Raw genomic sequence first — 23826 nt, forward strand, 5'->3', positions numbered from 1 at the left:
ATAAAGAAGGGAAGGTCGAGAGAGAAAAATAACCGCTGCTTGTACAAACCATGTTTTATTTGGAAGTGCCTCAAGTGCCAAAACTGCACTCGCTTCATACTCACTTCACTGGGAGAGATAATCCCTGCTCCTGTGCCTGTTTCTGGACCTGTACCATGTAGGTTCTAATGAGAGATAAAAGAAAAATGTGCAAAAGAGATTCACAATTGATTTACTTTCATTTAATACTGGAGTTGCGAAGAAAGATTACCACCACCAATTATTGTTTGTGCTGTGAATCAAAAATTAAATGTAATTTAATTAGGAGTACAAGAAGTAATCATTGATGAAATTATACTTTCAAAAAGGTGCATGAGAGAACTCTGTAGGAAAACACATAAACTTAAAAACTCAAAGACATGTTACCCAAAATATTACAAACCTGGTTTAAAAACATGATTTGGAATAACAATAATGCACAAATTTTCATTTCATCAACCTATTATTGTAAGGGGTCTATGATAAGAAGCCAATTTATTTTTCTTGGGAATAGGTTGGACACAATAGGAAGGAAACCATACCACCAGGAGCACATAAAAAAGGCATATTATTACTGTAATACATATACAAACATACCTGGGAACTGAGTTGGCTTTTGATCCAGTTGAAGTAGTAGTTCAGATCACTTCCCTCCATCAGGTCTCGGCCCCAAGCAGCCAGCTTTGCAATGATCCTGGCAGCCTAACACAAGAGGAGAATCATTTAAATATCAACAGCTCACTGGCCTCTCAAAACGAGCATTAAGACAGTTGCTGTACATCCAGAACACTGCTGCTCGGGTCTTGACTAGAACCAGGAAGTACGAGCACACAAGTCCTGTGCTCAGGTCTCAGCACTGGCTCCTGTGGCTCAGAGAATAGACTTTAAAGCAGCTCTGCTTGTGAACAAGTCTCTCTATGGCCAAGCACCAAAGTACATCTCCAACATGTTAGTGCCATATGAACCCGCTCGCACTCTGGGCAGCAGCAGGGGCTCAGTCCCTGACATCCTCAGAGTCAGGACTAAACATGGGGAATCAGCGTTTCAGTTTTATGCAGCTAAAACTTGGAACAGTTTTCATGTTGTGAGACAGACTTTGATGATGTTTAAATCCAGGCTCAAACGGTTTTTATTCTGCGCTCTTCTCTTTTAATGTTAATTTTATTATGTTTAATATGTTTTGATTTGTTGTATTGTGCATGTATATTGTTGTATTCTGTTTTAATGGTAATTTTATGATGATTATTTGTGATTATTTATGTTTTGATTTGTGTGATTTTAATGTCTTTCTAGTTCTGCAAAGCACTTTGAATTACTTTGTGTACAAATTGCACTATACAAAGACACTTGCCTTGCCACCTATGTAGTTCCGAGTTCGTTTTTACAACCCTATTTTGATTTTGTGCAACTCTTTTGACTGAAACAAAACAAAAGTTGTAATGACTTTCAATTTTAGCTTAGCACATTTTTTTTTTTGCTCCCACACCTGTAAATCACGGTGGTCATCTCTATGTTGTTATAAAGTGCTCTATATATCTTGATAGTCTGAATCTATAAAGCGCTATGCTAATTTCGATGATGACATTTTATAGTACTTTATGGACCTGTAGAAAGGCTTTATTATTAGATCAATTAAATTAATCTGATAATAATTTACTGTCAGATCTTAGATCCAAAATTTGTTTCACAAAAAAAAAACAGCATCTCTGTCACATAGACACAGTACAAGGACATCACACAGGCATTAACACACTTTAACAAACAGTCTTCTGCTCATCATGACATCACTGATTTTATAGATTAAGCTCCTCATTTAGCTTCAGGATGGACTGATGTATGAAGGACTGTTTGAGCCTGGCCCTGTTAAAGCATGGCACACAATACCTATGCCTGGATGTGGATATGTCACAAAACAGTGTTTAGAACATGGCTGGGGTCAGAGATGATGTTCTTGGCCAGTCGCATGGAGTTATTATGGTATGCGGCCATCCATCCAGGATTTGGCCCATAATCTTCAACATATTTTAATCAAATATCTCAGACCAGATTTTGCAGAGACTGGGAGACAGCTGCACCATACAGCAGTATGGTACTGCAGCACACTGAGAATGACAGAGCTGAAGAATGGAAGGGGCACCTGTTGAGTGGTCCCACACGACCTAAGGCTACAAAGGAAATATATTCTCTATCTGATCTTTTTACAGATAAAGGTGATATGTTTCCAAGATAAGGCTGAAATTATTAATTATCATTACACGCAAATACTTATATGACTCTACCTGATTTATGCAGACATCATTAATGGCAATGCGAGCTGCAGGTATGTTTTGGTGCTGAAAACTACGTTACTACTACTGTTTTTTTGGTGTTTATTTCCAGTGTTCACTGCCACAACCACGTCCTTGCCCTGTCAGCAATGTTAGCAGAACGGTAACATCTGAATACTTGAACACAAACTGATTATTTGAAAATGAAAAGCAGTTGACTGTCTATAACGTAAAGACAAGCGCTGCACTAGTACAGCCCTGGGGGGCTTATTTAATTTTAATTTTGATTTTGTTAGTAAAAAAAAATATTGCATTGATTAAAAAAAAAAAAGTTTTAGTCATATTTTGCATGATTTTTTTCTTCATGCTGACGGGGATGGCAATAGTATTTTAGTGGTACAAGTCAACAAGTAGGTCCATCAAGTGAAAGAGCAGCATCAAAGACACTGGGTCAGTAGCAACCCCCTGCTAGATGCCATCTGGTTAATATTCTTAATTGCCTATTGCAGTGCTGTAATGTCACTAGGTGGTTGTCCTTTCATACCCTCATTAGCATACCTGCCTCATTTGTGAGGAATTATTGATTAAATCACCAAGGTGATGTGTGGGATAGTAAGTGAAGAAACTGAGCATGTATATCTATATCTGTTGAATATGGTCAAAGATAAACATTCTTATAACTCAAAAAACACTATACGTTGAATGCCCTGCCTGATTTGTATGGGCATAACTTTCCTGAGAGATGATAGTTTGCTGCAGATTTACTCACCATGTGAACAGTGAAAAGGTCTTGGCGATTCAGCATGGGCAGAAAATACGACCAGGCGGTGTTCTTTGTCTTTTTGGCATAATCAAAGAAAATGTTCACCCTTTGATGGTTCTCCTATAATCCCAGAAATAAAAAGACTGTCATGTCCAAAATTGTAAATATATGTAATTGAAAGGATACTAACAAATTAACAAATAATGAACATGAAGAAGAGAATCAAAGAAAACAAAAAGTAGTAACAAACATACTATTAATTTATATATATATATATATATATATATATATTCCACGATTATATGAAATGTAAATTGGCCAATGAATGACACCAACTATGCAGTCTCATTTCTCAGGACTTACCTGCAGAGTGTCGTCTATCAGTGTCAGGATGTACTGAACAGTCTGCTCCTTTGAGATATGAGCCATCAGATTCAAGAAAGTCTTGGCGCACTGAGTAAGAACAAATTAGAGCAAGGTGAACTGAGAAGAATCTTTTTAAAATAAAATAAGCAAATGCAAGCAAGGGAACTAAATAAACAAAAAGTAAATACCTGATGTCCCTCTTTAGACAATATCATCTGTTTCTCTTCAGAATTGGCAACCTCAAATTTTTTGATAAACTCACAGTCTTCAGCTGAAATCATCTGACTCCTGCAGGACAAAACAAAACATTAGGCAACTCCTCGTGTTGTATAAAATCCAATACTAATAAAAGCAGATACAAAATAGTTACTATAGACAGATAATGGCTACAATTGCCCCAGTTAGCCAAGAATTTACACCCTGAACTATGCATCTTGTTGAGATAAATTTACATTCTGTAACAACACTAAAGCAGTTTCTGTAGCTTTAACCCCAAGACATAAATATAGTAAACGAGTTTGTCAAAGATGGATAAACAAACTGCACCTATGAGCAACTAGGGCAATGGGCATATAACAAGTCAGACTGAAGAGGAAGTCTCAAATACAGCAATGATTCATAGCGACCAAAAGGAGTCATGGTGAACACATGTTAAACAAAAAATACTCAACAGGGAAGACACAAGTACTTCATGAGCTGTGAATACTGTACTGATGGGTGTACTCACTGCAGGTAGGACTGCCAGTTCACCAGGTTAGCCCGGACCTCCGCAGCTTTGGCCGCGATGATGTTGGTGGGGACCGCAGCATCCACAGCCCCGCGGATATCCATTGTGAATGATATTTATGTCACTGCATTGAGAAAACATCACGCTTTAGCTTTTGTTAGCATGGATAGCAACGCCATCTCTTGTCACACAAAATTAACTACGTTAGCTAACTTTATGTTTATACCCGTAGAAAAAGACAAGGCATTTAGGATGACATGTGAAATGTATACAAGACTCGTACAGTAATGTATGTTTGATTCGTTTCAATTGATTACACTGCATATGCTACTCAATCTAATACTTCAGGTATCCTAGCAGCCTGGATAACTATATGCTAACCATGCTAACCATGCTAACTCAGTGTCACGACATTGAGCTCAAGGAATGTGTTCCTGTGCCACCGAATTAAGTTAAACGTACAGCTACAAGATAAAGATATAACGCTAATTGTTACAGAATCATATATAACTAATACGAGCAAATATACAAGAGAATATGTCCCACAGCTTTGAGGCTAGCAGCAAAAGCTTCGATGTTGTAGACTACATTTAAAACATTCAATATACCGGTCAAAGGTAAATCACTATCTTGACATTAATCAGATAATCGCAGCAGTAGCGCTTATAAATGCATACGGTGCAAAAGAATCAGATGTATTAAAGCTGTGAAGTACCTGCTGTGGTTGTGTCCGGTGAACAGCTGACTGCTGCAGTCATGTGACTGTCACATGCTGCACTCAGAGTTCCTGTTACTGCAGCCTGTACTACTCACTGTTTGTAGTGTCCTGTTTTTTGTTTTGTTTTTTAATCGTGCATAGTTGATTATAATACACTTAGCCATCTAACCCATAAAGGCCTATAGTAGACTATATGAAACACAAATTCCTCTGTACACGTAGTGTTTTTTAAGTGGTTAGTTTCATGTACATTATATCAGTCAGCTCTTTAGCCTGTTCAGATATGAGAGAGATTCTCCTTTATTAATTGGAAACAACTATTTTTTGCCAGTGACCATAGACTATGATAAAAGCACTACCCATCACCATATTTATATTACTAATATGAGCACCAACTATCAAGTGTGGAGGTGGCTTTGGGGATTCTGACATTTTAGGTTTTACAAAATACAAACTAAAATACATTTTAGGTTTTACAAAATACATGCATAATGTGATTTGCTTATAGGTCCAACAAATTGCTCTGAGAGCTGTGGGTAAAACTGATGGACCACTACTTATGAAGGTCATAGAATGTTGATGCGTGCCGGAGACATATAAGTACCTCAAACATTCTGTGTGCAGCTAGTGCAGCACTATACATTTTTAAAAAGACATTAGATTCACAATGGTGCTGACTGCACTTTGTGACAAATGGTCACGTAAACTGGCTTAAACCGAGACTTGACTTAATTAAAATTTATGAAAAGGTTTCAGAGGGTTATCTGTACAATGTTTTGAAATCAGGATGATTCAGCTGTCCTGTATTTGTTTTACTTGCTAAACACCAGTTTCAGTTGTCACTCTTTGGACAAACTGGAAGAGAAAAATAAAGCAGAAAACTAATATAGCAAGTAAACAAATACAAGGCAAGTTTCAGGGCTTCTGGATGGAAACCGAAATGTCTTGATTTCAATAAGATTCTCCATATGACTATATTTGAAACCTGTTGTACCACAGTATTCATCCATATTATTCCCAAAAATAGTTTTCAGCTATGTAGTAACTTAAAATGCTGACAAACAGTGCTATTTAACTAAAATCGTATGAGATGTAGACTCATTTTTACATTGAAAGTCCGCTGTCACCTGTATCAGCAGCGTGATGGGTGGTGTGTTGTGGTTTCAGCTTTTTTTCCCTGGTCTTTGATCTTTGGAGGACTGAGTCCCATGTGTGGGAGAGGCTCCTGTGTCCAGGCTGGAGGACAGGACGGGCTGTCTCACATCTTGGACTCACAACCCCAGGGTCATGTGATGAAGGCAGCAGAAAACTACTGAAACAATACAGGAGTACATTTACCTGTGGATTATTCAAACACATAGACAAAATGAACTTGTTAAAATGGCAAAAGGGACTGTGGTACTTTGTTCTGCAAAAACAATGCAGAAAAAACAGACAAACCCAGCATCTCCACCCTGAGCGTGCTTTTGTGACTGTGGCAAGGAAAAACTGCCTTTAAGAAGCAGAAACCTCAGACAGAACCAGGCTCTGGGTGGACGTGTGCCTGCCTAAACCGGTTGGGTTTGAAGATAGGTGAAATAAAAAGCACAAGAGTGTCCCTTGGGCAGACAGACACTAAAAGACTGGTGATGTTGGCCTTTGAACGTAACATTGGTTTGATTACTGACATTTTTATGCAACCTGGCTAGTTGGTTTGGTCCTTCTTTAGTCCTGTTCTAGTCAAGGTTTAGTCCTTGGTTTAGATCCTGTTCTAGTCTGAGTTTAGTCATTGTGTGTGCACCAAGGGAACTGCACTGCACACACAGTGACTTTCATACCTTTACAGGCCCATCTCCTCAACCCTTCAGGCCCGCTGAGTTTTTCCTTGTTCGGAGAATTTTCACTGAGCATTTTGCTTTGAGCATTTATATTGCACTGTTCATCAGCATTTGGAATTTGAAAATTTGATTGTGAGTCCTTAGTCTGGTTTTGCGTCAATTTCTTTACAGTAGCCAAGTCATCCTTTCCACTCTGACCAGGGCCTGTTTCTACTTTGAACATGGACTGCAGTAGCATTTACTGTCTGAGCTTGGGCTATGTGGTGACTACAGCCCTCTTCTGCATAATTCATGCTCTCTTTAATATTGTTTCTTTTTTAACATTTTCATTACATTTGTTCTTAGCTGTTCTCCCTCAGTTACCTATGACATTATAGGCTTCCTGGTGATAAAGCTGTGTTCTGAGGCACCCATAATAGTTACTTTTTTGTTCGGGTTTGTGTTGAGCAAATTCTTCAGGAAGCTTACAAATTCCAATCTCTCAAAATAATCTACATTGTTTTTACATAGTGTGGCTCTCATAATTAGATCTTCTAAATCTCTTACAGTGTCAACTTCATAAAATAGCGTGTCAAATGTTGGATTTTTTTCCAAGTTTTTTTTAGTGTTGTTGTTTTTAAACACCAACTCAACCCATTAAATCTTCCATGGTTGAAAAAAAAAATCAACTCATCATCTGGTTGTCCAACCAGATGATGTCATAGTTACTGCCACCGCCAAAGAGGTTGCAACCCAAATACATGAAGGCAATGCAGCCCTCTAATGCAAAAGCCTCTATTGCTTCAGTAATGTTAAGCTCCAGTAAACTTTCTCGAGCACGGTGTGCAAAAACATGAAGTACTAAACCAAGACGCCATTTTAATTTAAACATTTCTGGTGTGTTTCAAATACACACGATACAAAATTTCTGGAATCAAAAGTGAATTATTCTCAGTTTGTAAAGATGAATCGAAAACTACTACTAACTACTACGTAAGCTGCTGATTCCTTTCAAGCCTGCTCTTATATACCAAGTTGAAGCTCTGTTGTCTCTACAAACAACACTGGTTAAGAGCACTAGTGCTCACGTCAAACAGAACTGTTCAGTTCAGTGGCATCATATTCCATGTGAAATCATGTTCAGCATCAGAAGATCTGAGCAAACAAACCGAGTACCCCCATGGGACGTTAAACCATATGGCCAGAAGCAGAAGAGAAAATGAACAAAGAAGCAGGTGGCAATACCTGTTGCTGGAGAGTTTTGTAAAAATCCTCCAGCTCAAGCTAAAGGTAGTGGTCCTGTTCAAAGCTCAAGATCTAAAGGTGTTTAAACAGTTTGGCCCAGCAGCATCGAAGTGGTGGATAACTGCAGAGGAGATTCCACCCTGGAATAAACACAGTAACCTTAAATTTAAATATTTGCTTGTTCAATCCCCACTCCCATCAGTGCATGTAGTGCTGCTGTTTTGCTCTTGGGCAAGGCACTTGAGCAAGGCCTCATTTCATGTAAATTCTGTGATGGATTGGTAAACAGCGAGGGCTAGATAGGCTGGTAAAATGATCTATAATAAAAACATTTTTAATGAGTCTATCATGCAGCATATGATGCTTGTGTGATGCTTGTGCTTGTAGCGTATGTCCTTGACGGTAATTCCACTTAATCTATGGTTAATATGACATGAGTTCTTTCAGAAACTGATCAAGGAACATTAGGCTTGATACAATCTGCGCTCATGCCTTTGCCTCCCTGCATCTTTCTCCCACACAGACATAAGACTAGTTAATCTGGCCTAAGCCGGTGCAGCAAAGCAGGGAAGAATCAGCATCACATTGTCCTAATCCCCCACTGTCCTTCTGCCTCGTCAAAACACGTCTCACTACGTTTTTATTGATGCGTTTTCTACCACTATGCTTCAAACATCACGCAAACTGCTTGACTCGCTGTCGGAAAAAGTCGCTGGTGTCTTGTTTTCTTCATGATCGTGTGCGTATCCGGTGGTGGCAGCAGCAGTGGCGGCACTGGGCTATGCGGTCGGAGCATGCCATGTATTAGAGCCGTGAGACAGTGGGAAGTCAGGCCCACGTTTACGGTGCGCCGCGTCCGCCACTCCAAGACCCTGATGTGGCAGCGCGTGAGGGGTCTGGCCCGGGCCTGCCAACGCGGCGTGGGCTACACCGTCAACTACAATGATCAAGACAGGGAGGAGCAGGAGATTGTGTGCCTTGAGGTATGCACATTAAAGTAGGCTACACTCTAATTATGAGAATACATGCAGGGAGTTTTGCATTATCTTAACAGTATTCAGATGATATGCACCAGGAATGTGCCAAAATGTGCTTTTATATGTCTTGGCTGAGGTTAAACCAAACTTGAATGGACCAAACGTTACAGAGTGCAGAAATATTGCTTTATATCCTTGTTTGGAAGATTACACTAAACGTTTCTCTTTTAATCAGCTGTTTTTGTTGTCATTTTTAATGATTTTGTCAGAGTTACCAAAACAAACTTGATGATTCTTGTGTGGGTTTCAGAAGGACTGTAGCCATAGTAATTAACAATTTAAAAGTAAATATTTTATCTTTTGAATGGTGAAAAGTCCTCAAAATGTCGCCAATGACAAGAAGTTCAAACCCATAAATAGGAGGTTACACTGGGATGTGGCATTAAATTAAATGGCATTAAATGTAGCCTTTAACTGTGATTTATTTAATAGCTTAAACAAAATAAAATAAATAAAATAAATAAATAAATAAATAAATAAATAAATAAATAAATAAATAAATAATAAATACATAAGTAAATAAATAAATAAAAATAACTTGAAAAGCAAACAAAACAAAAAAATCTCTACAGAGCCATCCTGTAATCATACCATCCTGTGGAACATTAAAAGCAAAGCAACATCACTTTTAACATGATCACGTAGTAGACTCTCTACAAAAAAAAGGTTATACAATGTACCTTTAATAATGGCTAAGATTTTTTTTTTTTTTTTTTTACTGTACTCCTTTGCAGCAGTACATTATTAATTCCTCAGCTCACACATAATGAACATACTAATAGATGTAATATATAGCCACTGCTTTTGTTCCATGGGCCGCTTCAACCTCCACTTAGGAAGAAAAAGTGTCTTGCACACAAACACTTACTGGGTGTTTCTATTAATCCAAGATAATATTAAATCAATTTATATATCAGTGAATAAAATGTAGATTATAGCAGTACTGAGATGACATTCTTGGTCCATAAGTTTGTGGTTTGAATCTCACAAGTCAGTATACACAAGACTAAGACTCTTCAGATGCTGTAGCAATGGCAGCAATATCTCAACACCTCCTGGTCAGTTATGGCTACAGAAGCTGAACACCACGGCTGAACATGAACGAGTAATGGGTTATTTTAAATTTTGAGTGTTCACAATGCAGCATCTATGTAAGACACTGTACTTGTATCATAAAATACATATCGAACAGCAAGAACGACAAACAACAAAAAACAAAAAACAGCCTTACAGTAGTGAATTGATTTTGATCCCATATAGGCAGTAATATGTAGTTGTATTACTATGTGTATAACTACTAACAAGAACAATGTCTATCACATCTAAAGTCTGACTTATGAAATACTTCTAATAATAATCATGATTAATTCAATTCTATTAAATGGCATTGAGAATCAGGGTCTAAATATTTCCAGTTAATTAAAAAACAAGATGATTTGTTTTTTGGCCAACTTTCTATTTCAGGCACTCTCTGAGTGAGGCCTAAGCAGATTAAAGGAGATGGTGTGTCTTTAAATAGTCTGATACACGTTCTTATAAATCTAAACACAGTAGTGCATTACATTATTAACGTATACACAGGGGCAGAGTATATGTTTCACAGCATGTGCAAACTGTCAATTACTGTAATGTAATATGAGATTTCTAAAAATAAACTGGATAGCTCGTGTTATTTTTGTAGACTACTTCTAGGAAAAACCAAAACAGACTGCAGTAAATATAAGATACTACCAGCAGCTAGAGGACTAACAATACAAATTTGAAAGATTGTATTTGTGTGTGGGTGTAGGGGTAAGATTATTAAGGTTATTGGCACAACTAAACATACATAGTTTAAATAAACGTCAAGTAGTATTGAACCAAATATAGTAACTGTGCTGTCCAAAGCAGTTAGAAGATTACGACACAGAGCTACACATTAAACTTAAAGACACACTGTGTAGTTTTCCTGGTGAAGGGTCCACTGGATATTGTTTTTTTTTTTGTTTTTTTTAATAGAATGTTTCACAGTATGGCATTAAACCTATCTATGCATGCATTCTTACTGTGAGGGGTTGCTTCTCTACAAATCTGACCTGTAACTTGACCTGGTGGCGTCACCTGCTTGTTTCCATGGATAATGCCATACTGTGTAACATTCAAGGCATAGGAGACAAGCAAGTAATATCTAGAAGCATGAATAAGCGAATAGGCGAGCTTATTTGGGCTGAGCCAGTCCAGATCACAGCAGACACTGACAGTAACAGGCCCCGGTGGTGAATGATGTCTTATTTTATTATAGCTGTAATGAATTGCAGTAGCACTTCTCTGCTGGCTTTATTTATATTAATTGCTGGTTGTTGGCAGTAGTGAAAGGCACAAGTGAATGGTACTGTTTACTTTGTTACATGCTTTCTTGCTTCTATTTTACTTGTAAGATAGAGAGAGATAAGAGCATACTTTTTAAACTTTAACATGAGCCTTTAGATTTAAAAAAAACAAGACTCTGAATTGGACTCTGATTTGGCTTGTGCACAAATGTGACCTAAAAAGCCCACACATTTGTTTTGTTTTTTTTAGTTGACGCTGACACAATATTTCACCTTAACCCTGTTTGGAAGGTTATTGTTAATCAGCCTTTTTGTTACATTATAAAAAAAATCTTTTATAATCAAAATATATTCCCCACTTCTACTGCTCCGTGCACTTGGGTGTATATGGGACAAATCTGTTTTGTGAAATACTGATGGGCAGACCAAATATATTAACTACAGCAACAAAGGTTAAGCAAAGGACACAGTTATAACTATCCTTTACGATTGTGTCATAAAGATTATCCATAGGTTTCAGAAAGATTCAAAATGAGGACCGTTGCCATAGCAATTAACAACTGAATGGCGAAGGGTCCTCAAAATGTCACCTATAACAGTAAGCTGAAACCTCATGAGTAGAGGATTTAATTTAATCATATAGTTAATGTATAATCAAGTTGTATGTTACATGTAATATAGTCTACAGTAAACCAAACAGTGTTGAAGGACCTTTGATCATGAACAACTTCAAAGTCAAGTGTCTATGTCCAATCCTGCTGTAGATTGTACTGTAATTCCCCTATACTTAAAGCAGTGACTTCAATCCTCTTAATCACATATTGGAAAGATTTGACCTTGAGTCCAGATGTAATGTTTAGCCTTGTCCATTTGGATTAATAGGAAGACAATCTGCCTCCTGTTCAGCAGTGTACAATGTCTTTGCATGTATTAATCGCAGCATTGAAGCTATTTTTAAGGGACGCTCTTGCATAACGGGTGCATCGAAGAGGAAGGTGTAAATGAAGTGTGGTGAATTAAGTCACATGAATATGTATGAGTGTATGTATATGTATATGGGGACATCTGAACATTTACAGAGCACGAAAGGGGACGTTCAGTGGTTGATATGAAACAAGAGAGCACCAGAGCATTGTCCAGAAATGAGGCAGCAGTAGTTTGATCTCTGCTACTGTCTTTTTGTCCTTGGGTAATTAAAACACTTCATCCACCTCGATAGCACTGAATATAATTGTGTAGGTCTGGCAGTAACTGGTTTGTGTTTGCATTGGTCTGCCCCATGATAACGACGTTGACTCAGTGTGTTAAAATTTGAGGTTATTCATTTAAAAAGTGCTCATATTGATCATATTTAAAACCACGTTACTGGGGGTTTTTTTTCTTGCCAGGAACCATGAACAAATCCATTAATCTTACAAAAGAAAAGATGATTTGTATCAGATTTAGCTACTACTACTTTCCATCTGCAATCTCTGGGCAGGTGAACACACATTAAAAATACAATTTCATTAAAATCACGTTATAAGACTAACATAGCTCATCATTAACATTAGCAGTATAATGTCACCACTTCCAATACAGTCCAAAGAGATACGGAACATACACAAAATCGAAATCACATTCTCATTACAGAACATGTAGAGGACAAAATTGGACCTTTCACAAATAGTTTTAGATGGAATAGTCTTGATCTATATCAGAACTAGTTTAAAGTAATGAGATAATATTACTGTTCTTTATATTTTGTTGAAAATGACATCCTGTTATGTAAAAAATATATATAATTGTGGCATTAAAATCAGTAATCAGTCTTTTCCTTTTAGTATTGTAACCACGCTGCCACATTGCTATTGCACATACAGTGTAACTTCAAGACATACGCTTAAAGATTTTTGTTTGTATTAAGGACAATAAAATAAAACATGAAACAATACATTATATATATATATATATATATATATATATATATATATATATATATATATATATATATATATATATATATATATTATATATATATAGTATATTATATATATATATATATATATATATATATATTATATATATATATATATATATATATATATATATATATATATATATATATATTATATTATATTATATATATATATATATAAACATAGCATAAAAAAAACAAATTAAATAAATGCATTAAAGTTTGTTATGATAGGATTTGAACATGTCTGTGGTCATTATTCTGTCCCTTTATACGGTCGTGGGGGGCCTGGTGTCCAAATGAATAAATTGATGAATGAATGACTCATAGTTGATGCAGATATTTGAGGGGCACTTCGGCACATATTTGGCTGCTGAGAGTGCAGTGCCATCTGGTGCTTGCATTAAACAGCACCAAGTTTTTCAGCACCAAGTTATTTAGTTATTTGTTTGACTTTGATTCTGATTTTTACACTTTTTTGAGTTTACAATAACATTTGAATAAAATTGTGGTAAGATAATTTACAAGATATCACATATGAAGCTGCATATGTCATTCGGTTTTCATTTGTTTTGCAATACATTAATTTTATTTTGGTCAATTTTTCTTTTTAAATGTTTTTTAAAAGATTTATAATAATAAGAATTGTATTACTTAATGCATTTTCTATACCAACTCAGAAAGGCTCATTTGCCAAGTGTCTTATTTTTACTTTAATACACATTTTATTTTTATTCTACTTTTAAAGAAATGAATGCAATAATTCTGTACCATCAGAGGAAACTCCTGCGAAATGATGCTATTACCCCTCTGACCTTGAGGTGGCAGTGTTGCCCTCTACATCGATACTGTCAAGCCTGTTTAGTGTGAATTTCAAAGCACACGCCAGTCATCTGTGAAGGACTGGGAAGGAGACAGAGGGGGTTGAGATAAATATAGCTAAAAAAAAACGACACAAAACCATCTCCTAGCTTTAAATACACGCGCGGTCATTTGGAAAGAGTAAATCATTGAAGGAGCGTTTCAGCACCATGGAGAGCGACCCATCCACATTGCAAATAGTGTGACCACCTGTGCCCATTTATTTAATTCATGCCACAGAATTGTTTACAAGTGATTGATAGTTTTTTTAAAAAGAAAGAAAGAAAAAGAAGTCTCTCCCTCCATGACCCATCTACATCATCTCCAAATTATCTTAAAGTAATGATATTATGATGCGTGTAGAATCTAAAGTAAAGTTAAATATAGTTTCAAAGTCCATTTATTTCAGTGAAGCCATCAGTCCAGTCAGGGTAAAGGACACGACGCGCGCTGTGAACCCTGCTTTACCGTAGGGCGCTATTACGCGTTCACATTGGGCTACTACGAGCTGGACGGTACACGCATGCGCAGTGACTTGAAGCAGCCGGTCGGGGGAGAAGAGAAAAAACCCTTATGTGCCATCGGATGTAATCAAGGCAAAGAATTACCTCTTCTCGCTGTGCATACATGGTGAAATTGTAAGTACTTCAAAAGCAAAAACGTTGTAGTGTTGCGCGTAAAATTCGCGATTGCGGGGTTTCCAAGTCGTTTCCTTACGTTATTTGGAGGTGGCATGTCACTGTGCTTGCTGTTCTGTGTTCTATTGGCTTTTAGCAGATCTAGGCACGGTATTTTTCGGTGTCGATCCTGGGCGATGGGTGCTTTGTAATGCCACTTCCCATTGATGTGATGCGTAAATTGTTATGCCGTGCGTTTCCGTTTTTTGATTGTCACCCAAACCACGTAGTGTCAGCGTCGTTTGAATCCACTGCTGAGATTTTCGGATGTTGAATTTGGTGTTAGCATAATTACTCCCTCTGAATGGATACGACCACCCTCCACCCCCCACCCCCATCGCATCGTCTATAGCTGTTGAGTCACACAGCCATTGGAAATAGCCTACACCTACCACGCGTAAAAATGGTATTCGGTGGGAAAGGAAACCAAATCCTGCAGCCTAGTCGGTGTAGATCCATTTTAGAGCATAGACCAAATATTGTATTGACTGAAAAGCTGTGATAGAGCGATGCTGTGGTGAGATTTTCCGAGCTGCTCCTCTGATACCCCCCTCCTCCTCCCCCTCTCTCTCATTATGGACAAAATCTTCTGACATCTCTCAAACCCTCGTTGTCAGGTATAGTAACCAGAAGAGGCGTTCACGGACAAGCTTTTAATGGGGTGACACGTTGGTTGAAATCATTTTCTGTGTAGCTGCTATTCACACAGGCCCCCCCTTTGCCCTATAGTTGAAACCGTCTATGTTATTTCTACTATATTCATTGATTAATAACTTGCCAATATCAAGACAATGATTACTACAGATTACTACAGATTAGTGTCTGCAGTTGCAGTGTTGTTCTACATGCAAAACCCCTTACTGAAAATCCTTTAATGCATTGCTGGTGCAGTGAGCTACTTCGAAATTTTGATGGCAGTACTGACCCAATAGGTACAACCAAACAAATATATTTATACCTTAAAATACTGATATGTTGAGGTGTTTCATCTTTGCTGGTGCACTAAATGTTTCTATAAATATAGCTATAGCATGTTCTTGAGAGCCACAATTAGTGAAGGAGTACTTAAATGTGATTAAAAAGGGCTGTAAATAATATCGCTGCTATTTTAATGTATGTGACATTGATCAAGGCTGTGTATAATAGTATTTACCTGTTACTATTAGGTTACTCTGGGTAATGTATGTTCACAAATGCCATTAGATTGGTTTGATCTAAGGATGTATAGACACACACTTACTAACTATTTACTTAGATCACAACAGAACACACACGAATAAGGTTTCAAGTATTATTTAGTTACTGTGATAATGGCAGAGTGGTTAGTTTTTGCACTGTTTGGTGTTTGTTACTGTAGCCTTCCTCCAACTATCCAAATAGAGACAAACGTTGGATAAAAAATGTGTTCAGAGTTGAAACGTATTAATTGTTTTTCTTGCACAGCCATGGATGTTGCAGCAAACTGGAGCTCCCGTTTGGTCAATTGACTAAGGTCCATTACAAAACAGTGTATCTACAGTACTGTATATAGTAGGAAAATTATAATATAGTAAAATTCTTACAGCATACCATTGCAGAGTGGCACTGACAGTTTCTCGAGAGCATCTAAAGCACTTTGCCATGCAACATATACATTGGTTTCGCCCATGGGATTGGTCATTAGCATACATTTTTCATCTGTAAAGTAGCGTTGTTAAAGTATATACACCATTTAGCTTTTTGCTCTGGGTTGTTCTGACAGGACACCAGGTGCTCTCTATTGCTATTTTTAGTTTACTCCTTACCTCGCTAGTTTATATAAATGCTTTGATATGTTTGTGAACTATATATTTGCATCTTGAGAATCTACTTTATGGGCTAACGTAGATTACCACACTGTATTTTCACTTTTCAAAGTCATTTAAGTGACATTTAGTGAGTGAATGTTTACCTGGGACAGTGAGGCAATATTCAAACCACAAACCTTCAGATTAGTGGGTAAAGGGAGAACACTAGCCGAGGTAGTGTCATACTATATTGGTCCTGTACCTATACCAATAAATACAGATTTTGCCTCAGAAATGTGCTTTAATGTATAGCATAAATATGAGTTGACTGTACAAAACATTTGAGCTGTAAAGGATTGAATAATGAATATATGTATGACTCATTACCAACAAGCTATTTTTACGATGCATTATGTCTTTTTTATGTAATATTTATTAGTGTACATTTTACACTTAAATACCATTGGGTATCAGTGTCAGTACGTGCTCTTTAAGAAGATTTTTTTTGCAATATTTTCTGCAGCAATATGTCACACTTTAACATTTATTATTGTGACACGCACACTCTCCCCTATACAGCTTCCTTTAACATTTTGAGGACTGTTTTCCCATTCAAAAGCTATAATATTTTGTTAAATCCTCAATCGCTAAGGCAACAGTCCTAATTTCTCATCATTCTGGACCCACTGCTAGTTGCATTTGCTGTGTGTTTGGTAATACCACCCTGACGTGTCCCTTGGGTGCTCCTGTCTGCAGCCCATGGGATCAGAGCGGATGGAGATGCGAAAGAGGCAGATGTCGGTGCAGCATGAGGCCGCACCGGCAGGACAGGCCCAGACACAGGGACCCAGCCCACGAGCAGGACAGGCCCAGATCCAGGGACCCAGCCCACGAGCCTCCAACGCCTGCTGCTTCTGCTGGTGCTGCTGCTGTAGTTGCTCCTGGTGAGGCCCGCTAAGACTAAGTGGTTTTCAGTGTCTAGAGTGTGATGGTGCCACATTTCCCTGTTGATTACTTTGAACTTTAGTGTGAAATATCCAAAAGGTAAACGCACAAATGTTGAACCTGTTAATTTCTATTACTGACTAGTCTCAAGAACAATATTAATTTGAGCTGCTCATCTGAAACCCACCAATAATACTCTGTTTCCGTTAGCTTGTTTAGCTTAAAGTGCTCAAGTGGGGCTAAGCAATGCTGTGTGAAATACCTAACTGCAATTTGTCTGAAACGTAACATCAGATACATATGGTGTCTCTCTTTTGGTTGTCATGCAAAGCCACTTATACATAGAATTCCCCTCTTTTTCATTTATGCGACAAGACTACAGATTGAGGTGGTTACATTGTCATAATTGGAAAGTTTTGGTGGAAATTTGCCTTAAAGTATCAAAAAACATACATAGCCACATTAGCAAAAACTATATAATAATAATAATAATAATAATAATAATAATAATAATAATAATTGCTTTGTACTTTGCAGGCTCAACAATGCACTGGTGGTAGTCTATAGTCTTGTAGCCATATCTGCAACCACCAATTATTCACACTCACATTCATTCGTACGCAAGGAGAGCGAAGTGTTTTGCCTTAGGACACAACAACAGTGTGCATTAAAACAGCGGTGCGTAAATGTTTTTTCTTTCTGTCCTCTAGGAATGAAGACAGAGATGATAGGAACCGGAAAGTCTCTTATGACGTCAAAGAGGGGACCGCAGACTGTGAAGAGTGGTCAGTATTTCAAGTTGTTTAGGTGGACAGTAATTTACATGCACAAGTTTACTTCATGGCGAAATTGCAGGAGATTAAGGAAAGTTTTTTTTAAACTCTGAATTTAAAAAGTTGATATCGAACAGAGCAGCAGATAATAACGTGAAGTAATGAAGTATAGAGAAGAAATATTATCCAAAATAGTAACAGTTGTGTAAATTAAGTTCGTAGTAGCAGTGGAGCAAGTACTCAGTTTTGTTATTTAAGAAAAAGTACAGATACTGGGGTAAAAAAATGCTCAAGTAAAAGTATCACATGAAAAAATCTACTTAAAATGTTAAAGTTCCTGTTTAAAAATGTACTTAAAGAGTAGAAAATAAAAGTATTTCCCACAAATCATGAGATCTATAATAAAGCTTGAAATGCAGTGATTTTAATACAGATTTGTGCTGAATTAGCTTCAACAGAAATAAATGAATTGATTGTTTTTTTTGCTGGTTTTATTTGGAAATCTTTGCCCAAATTATGAAATAAAAATAAACCCCATGGTCTTTTCAGCAGGTCTCAAACAGTATTAAAAATGCTCTTACTTTTCAGTCCTGTTAAAAAATGTTGTGAAGTAAAAAGTGAAAACTTACTTAAGTAAAGTACAGATACCTAAAACATTTTTCTACTTTTACTTCATTACGTTCCACCACTGCATAGTAGTAACACCTGTATTTGACAGAGCTAATTGTGGTAAAAGTGTATAGTTTGTTCAGATTTCTTGATTATGTTGAACCAGTCGTATCTAATGAGTTTTAGCTTTAGACAAGTTCAGTGTTTTCACCTAAAACAGTGAATACATTTAATTGTGCGGAAAGTAGAATAACCAGATAACCCAATAATTCAATCTGATTATTGCTGTGTGCTCCATGAAAGAAATCTGATCATTAAAAGTAACTGGTGATATGTGACTGTGAATCAATGGATTTTTAGAGCAACAGTTACATTTGGAAGAAGTACAATGGATTATAAAATAACCTTTTCAAACTGCAACATTTTATCTTTAATTTACCATTTTTTTTGCATAGGTTTACTTCTCAAAACCAGCTCTGGTGTGAACAATCAGATGTGCATGTAAACGTAGCTACTGTAGTTTAATGCCTCCTCTCCCCTCCGCAGCCCTAAGCCCACACTGGAGGAGGTGCGCTCGTGGGGCCAGTCCTTTGATAAGCTGATGTGCTGTCCAGCCGGCAGAAACTCCTTCAGACAGTTTCTGCGCACTGAATTCAGCGAGGAGAATATGCTGTTCTGGTTAGCCTGTGAAGAGTTCTGCCAAGAGACCAATAAAAGTGTGATTGAGGAGAAGGCGAGGGTCATTTATGAAGACTACATCTCCATCTTGTCTCCGAAAGAGGTTAGAGCGCTCTTAATGACACTCTGCTACTTCATTTGTATTAAATAATGCAGCTTTATACAGCGATGATAAATACACCAGTGTATTCATTCCCTCTTTGTTGCATAATGTATATGGGTCTGGTAGGCTCCTAAATGTCTCTCCCTGCTCTTCAGCCCTTTTACACACTTTGAACTGCCCTGTCTGTCTAATAAAACCTATCGTCCAAAAGATCTAATAATCTAATTAAGAAGTATTTAAAGATTTTCTTCTGTCGGAGGGCATGCCACCTGCTTGTCTCTATAAAGATATTATTGCTTTGACTGGAATCTTCCACAGCATGGCATTAATCTTATCTATCTCCATGGAGACAAGCATTTGGCACCGACAAGTTCACTCACATTACAAGTGAGATCTGTGGAAAGGAGATGTCTGTTTTTTCATTGTATTTATACTGAGCAATAAAAGCACGTGTAAATGAATAAATGCATGATACCCTCCACCAGAAAAGTTGCTTAGTGAACCTTTAAGAAAATTGACCAAAATTTAGTTCCTTTAGTTTTAACATATTTTAATGAAAGTGGAAGGCTACAGCTTTGACCTATTATGCAAAATCAACTTTTTAGAGGTTCTAGTCATGTTATAATCGTTTCCCCTTCTCATTTACCCTCACAGAGTTGTTTTTGGTGTGATTCATACATGTTTGAGCAATCTTTAATCGCTTATTTTCAGGACGCCATATTGCCGATCATTCCTCATTTTTCACCGCCACTGGCCTATGCAAACTGCTCTGTACTTACTAAATCGATGATATGCATAGGATTCAGCAGCATCGCGTAATCATTTTGGTAAAAATGACAAGAAAATCCGCTACAACTACACAACTTTTTGCTGTGATGATGTTTACAGTGCCATCAGCTCCCATTGGGAACCGCAGTTATCTAACATGGAAGTCTGCGGATTTGTTTCTTTTATTAAGTCGTTTTAGATGAATGTTGCGATTTAAAATGTGCAAATTATACCGCAATAATCCACAAGCGTCAAAGATTATAACTATAAAGCAGACACAAGCGCAGTAGATCTTCTTTAACACATGCAGTATAATAATAACATAATAACAATACCTCAGACTTACAGAGTGTATTTGTGGACACTCAAAGATGTACTAATTACAAGGAAAAATAAAAATATGTATAGAAAATAAATGTCCTAATTTGTCATTTTTGATCATTTGTATGTTTATCCCAGCCCCAAATTACATTCAGTTAACACTCAGTTGCATTATTTTGTCCTCTCGCTGAAAAATGTTAATATTTAACTGTGTAAGACCTTTGATCAGGATAGCATCAGTATTGCTACATCTCCACTTTTCATCAGACTAATGAGCTTGTCCTTTGCTTCCCGGCAGGTGAGTTTGGACTCCCGGGTGCGCGAGGCCATAAACAGGGGCATGCAGGAGCCCACCTCTCACACATTCGACGACGCGCAGCTCCAGATCTACACCTTAATGCAAAGAGACTCTTACCCCCGCTACATGAACTCCCCAGCTTATAAAAACCTGCTCAACACCCTATCAGAGCAGTGCCCCGAATCCTAGACCAGCCATCTCTCCATCTCTCCTTCTCCAATATCTTCTCCCCCGTACAATACTTCTTTTAACAAACATTTTATTTCAATGTTCAGTGTAGGATTACAAGATTACAGGGCCCTTTGCGTATGGCCCCTTTTTAAAACCAGGGATTTCTGCGCTATTGTGATCTACACCTGACCCAAGTCTCTCAGGTCTTGGATAAAAAAATCTACTTTCCCGAGGGCTCGACATCACAAGTACTGCTACAAGATCAACATAGCAAATCACTCCAAAGGATACATTATTTTGAGTTTTTCTTTCTCTTTATTTGTGATAGAAACAATCTATTTTATTTGATGTTTTTTATGGTCCGTTATGGTTTTTGTATGCTTGTCTGGGGTATAAATGATTCCTACTGTAGACTATATATATATATATTTATGAGTTTGTACATAGCAAAAATGAATATGTGAGTATTTTAAATGTGGAAATGCCTGAGTTCTATTAGTATATACTATTTAATGCGTATGAAAATCAAAGCTCAAGTCAAAAAGGCTACACGTTAGCTCTACTTTTGCAGGCAGCTTTGTGGGGTACTGTACGTTTCTACCTTTTGGTTCAACAGCCTCACACTTTTGGTTCTATTAACTTGGCAACTCCAGTTCACTGTCATTGTAAAGCACTGTGCAAAAGACTTACATGAAGTGTTTAATTGAATAATAATCCAATATCTGATGGAAATTCTATAGTGATTGAACCTATATGTTTATTATTTATCATTGTAGAAAGTTTTTTAAAAAAATGTGTAGCTTTATGATGTTTTTTTTTCCCTTTATTTTGGTCAAATGTGGCGCCTTTATTGTTCATGACTTCTTTTATACTCAAGACTTTTGCACAGTACAAAATGCGCATAAGCCATTTAAAAGGGATTTTATCACGTAAGTATTGAAAAATGTAAACACTTTTTTGTCAAATGATTCAAATTTCCTCAGAGTTTTATTATAAGTAAATAATGTATGAATATTTATTGCATCGTGTTAAAACGGTAGATTTCTGTTCTACCTTAAGTGTATAAGTATTATATAACTTACAAGCTGGTGACTCTGTGGAATACTAAATGGTAGGTGTTGACTATGAGTTGATTCTAGGTATTACAACAGATGCCCTTCCCATTCATTTATTCGAAATTGGGAGGAGAATAAAGTATTTTTGGAGTACTGATTTCAGACCACACAAACATATGTATTAAACTAATTTGTAGTTAAACTTGCTTGTACCAGACCAGATTAGCAACAACACCAAAGCTACCACATAAACCTGTGTCTTCTGTTTTATTATTGTTGTTGTTGTTGTTGTTTTCATTCACTAAAATTGGAGTTGCCAAGTGTTCAATAATTATTATATGTATTTATTATTATTATTATATTTATATTTTGGTTGATATTTTATGTTGTTGCCTCAACAACTCGTCACTCAAAGACAAGATCCTCAAATACATGGGGAAGTGCCTTTACATTCAATTTTGTGACATCTTTCTCACAGGCAACAGTTGGATTTATTTTTGCCATATTAATACAGATGTAAAAATGCATAAGTCTGAATCAGTAAAAAAAAAGAAAAGAAGTTTAATGAGGTACAATTAAATTATTTCAGTTTTGGATTAAATTGTATAAAATAAAAATTTAAAAAAATATACAAAATCAGAATAAGGGAGCCTAGGCCAGTATTGTGTTATCTGGCATCATAACTTTCATAGATATGGCAGTGATGTAAGATTGGAACAGCTGATATAGCAATTAACGGAACAAAATCTGCTTTAGATGGTCAAACGTCCTCAAAATGGCATCCATAATACGAATCTGCAATCATGATTAAGTTTTAACTGCAGCTGTGACCACTGACTTACCTAATTTTGTCTTGGTTTAGACATAACTTACTGGTCTGGACTCACTGTAGTTCTATATAACAAAAAAACAACAACAACAAAAAACAAACAAACTGCAGATCATGTTTAAAATCAGGATAGAAACATTTTGAACATCTGACCTGAACACAATTTTAATATGTACTATTGTAATTTCTGGCACTTGAGAACCTTATTTGATGTTTTGTACTGATTCCTGATGCGTTGTTACATCTCTATATTTCCTGTGTGGTTATTTGAGTGAGAAGCCAGTAGTTTAAATGGGAAACCGTGTCTAACATTGGCCAAATTACTGCATGTATTCTGTCTTTGCTCCTTATTTGGGTATTAAATCCATACTGGGAGAACAGTGCTGAGGACAAAGACCACTGCATAGGGCTCGTTGATCTGAAAGGGTTGCCAACCAGCGTGTGTGGACTTGTCTTATAAAACTTTTTCCTATCTTATGTGCAATTTGGGAGACACCGCGCAGATCAACCTCAAATCTAAGCCAATGGTTTGGAGTGTTGCCTATATATGTTGTTTAAAGTATTATTTTTCTGTTTACTTATTTAAAAAACAAATGTGTTCTTTTGCTCTGAGTTTACTGGACATTTTTAAAAGACAAATAATGTGAATGTTTACAGTATACGTTTTAGTTTTTTTTTTCTGCTACTCTCCAAGAAATAACAACATGTGGGCATTTTGATTAAGATAAAATAAAGCACAATAATTTTAACAAACTCTTGAGTGGTTCAG

General features: G+C 36.9%; 2 protein-coding genes across 5 annotated transcripts in view; one reads left to right on the forward strand and one right to left on the reverse strand.

Moving 5' to 3' along the window:
* atp6v1h (ATPase H+ transporting V1 subunit H) overlaps positions 1–4278 on the reverse strand; it is a 30823-nt gene extending 26545 nt beyond the window's left edge. Inside the window, exons 1-6 of one of the 2 annotated variants that reach the window (XM_033982329.2) lie at positions 4142–4278; positions 3603–3702; positions 3412–3501; positions 3055–3168; positions 616–720; positions 105–164 (exon numbers count right to left, since the gene is read on the reverse strand). In XM_033982329.2, coding sequence (XP_033838220.1) covers positions 105–164; positions 616–720; positions 3055–3168; positions 3412–3501; positions 3603–3702; positions 4142–4245 — 573 coding nt within the window. In that variant the 5' untranslated portion in view covers positions 4246–4278. The remainder of the gene's footprint in view (positions 1–104; positions 165–615; positions 721–3054; positions 3169–3411; positions 3502–3602; positions 3703–4141) is intronic. The other variant, XM_033982330.2, reaches the window with a different exon arrangement.
* A 4416-nt stretch (positions 4279–8694) lies between these two features.
* Positions 8695–21860, forward strand: rgs20 (regulator of G protein signaling 20). Of its 3 annotated transcripts, none has more exons than XM_033982332.2 (5): positions 8695–8883; positions 17264–17451; positions 18163–18237; positions 19381–19615; positions 21003–21860. In XM_033982332.2, the coding sequence occupies exons 1-5, from the start codon at positions 8695–8697 to the stop codon at positions 21189–21191; spliced, it is 876 nt and encodes a 291-aa protein (XP_033838223.1). In that variant the 3' UTR covers positions 21192–21860. The 3 variants fall into 3 exon arrangements, with proteins under 3 accessions (XP_033838223.1, XP_055084368.1, XP_033838222.1); XM_055228393.1 differs by lacking the exon at positions 8695–8883 and adding an exon at positions 14401–14702 and having other exon boundaries at positions 17201–17451; XM_033982331.2 differs by lacking the exon at positions 8695–8883 and adding an exon at positions 14401–14702.
* Positions 21861–23826: the final 1966 nt, after the last annotated feature.

This window comes from Periophthalmus magnuspinnatus, chromosome 17, assembly GCF_009829125.3.
Source record: "Periophthalmus magnuspinnatus isolate fPerMag1 chromosome 17, fPerMag1.2.pri, whole genome shotgun sequence".
Taxonomy (NCBI): Eukaryota; Metazoa; Chordata; class Actinopteri; order Gobiiformes; family Gobiidae; genus Periophthalmus; species Periophthalmus magnuspinnatus.

Bases quoted from the DNA above. Each gene is read 5' to 3' on its own strand.
- rgs20 (XM_033982332.2), top strand. From the start codon at position 8,695: ATGCCATGTATTAGAGCCGTGAGACAGTGGGAAGTCAGGCCCACGTTT. The intron at 17,452-18,162 runs GTGAGGCCCGCT...TCTGTCCTCTAG, and splicing joins TGCTGCTGTAGTTGCTCCTG to GAATGAAGACAGAGATGATA. The intron at 18,238-19,380 runs GTCAGTATTTCA...TCCCCTCCGCAG, and splicing joins ACCGCAGACTGTGAAGAGTG to CCCTAAGCCCACACTGGAGG.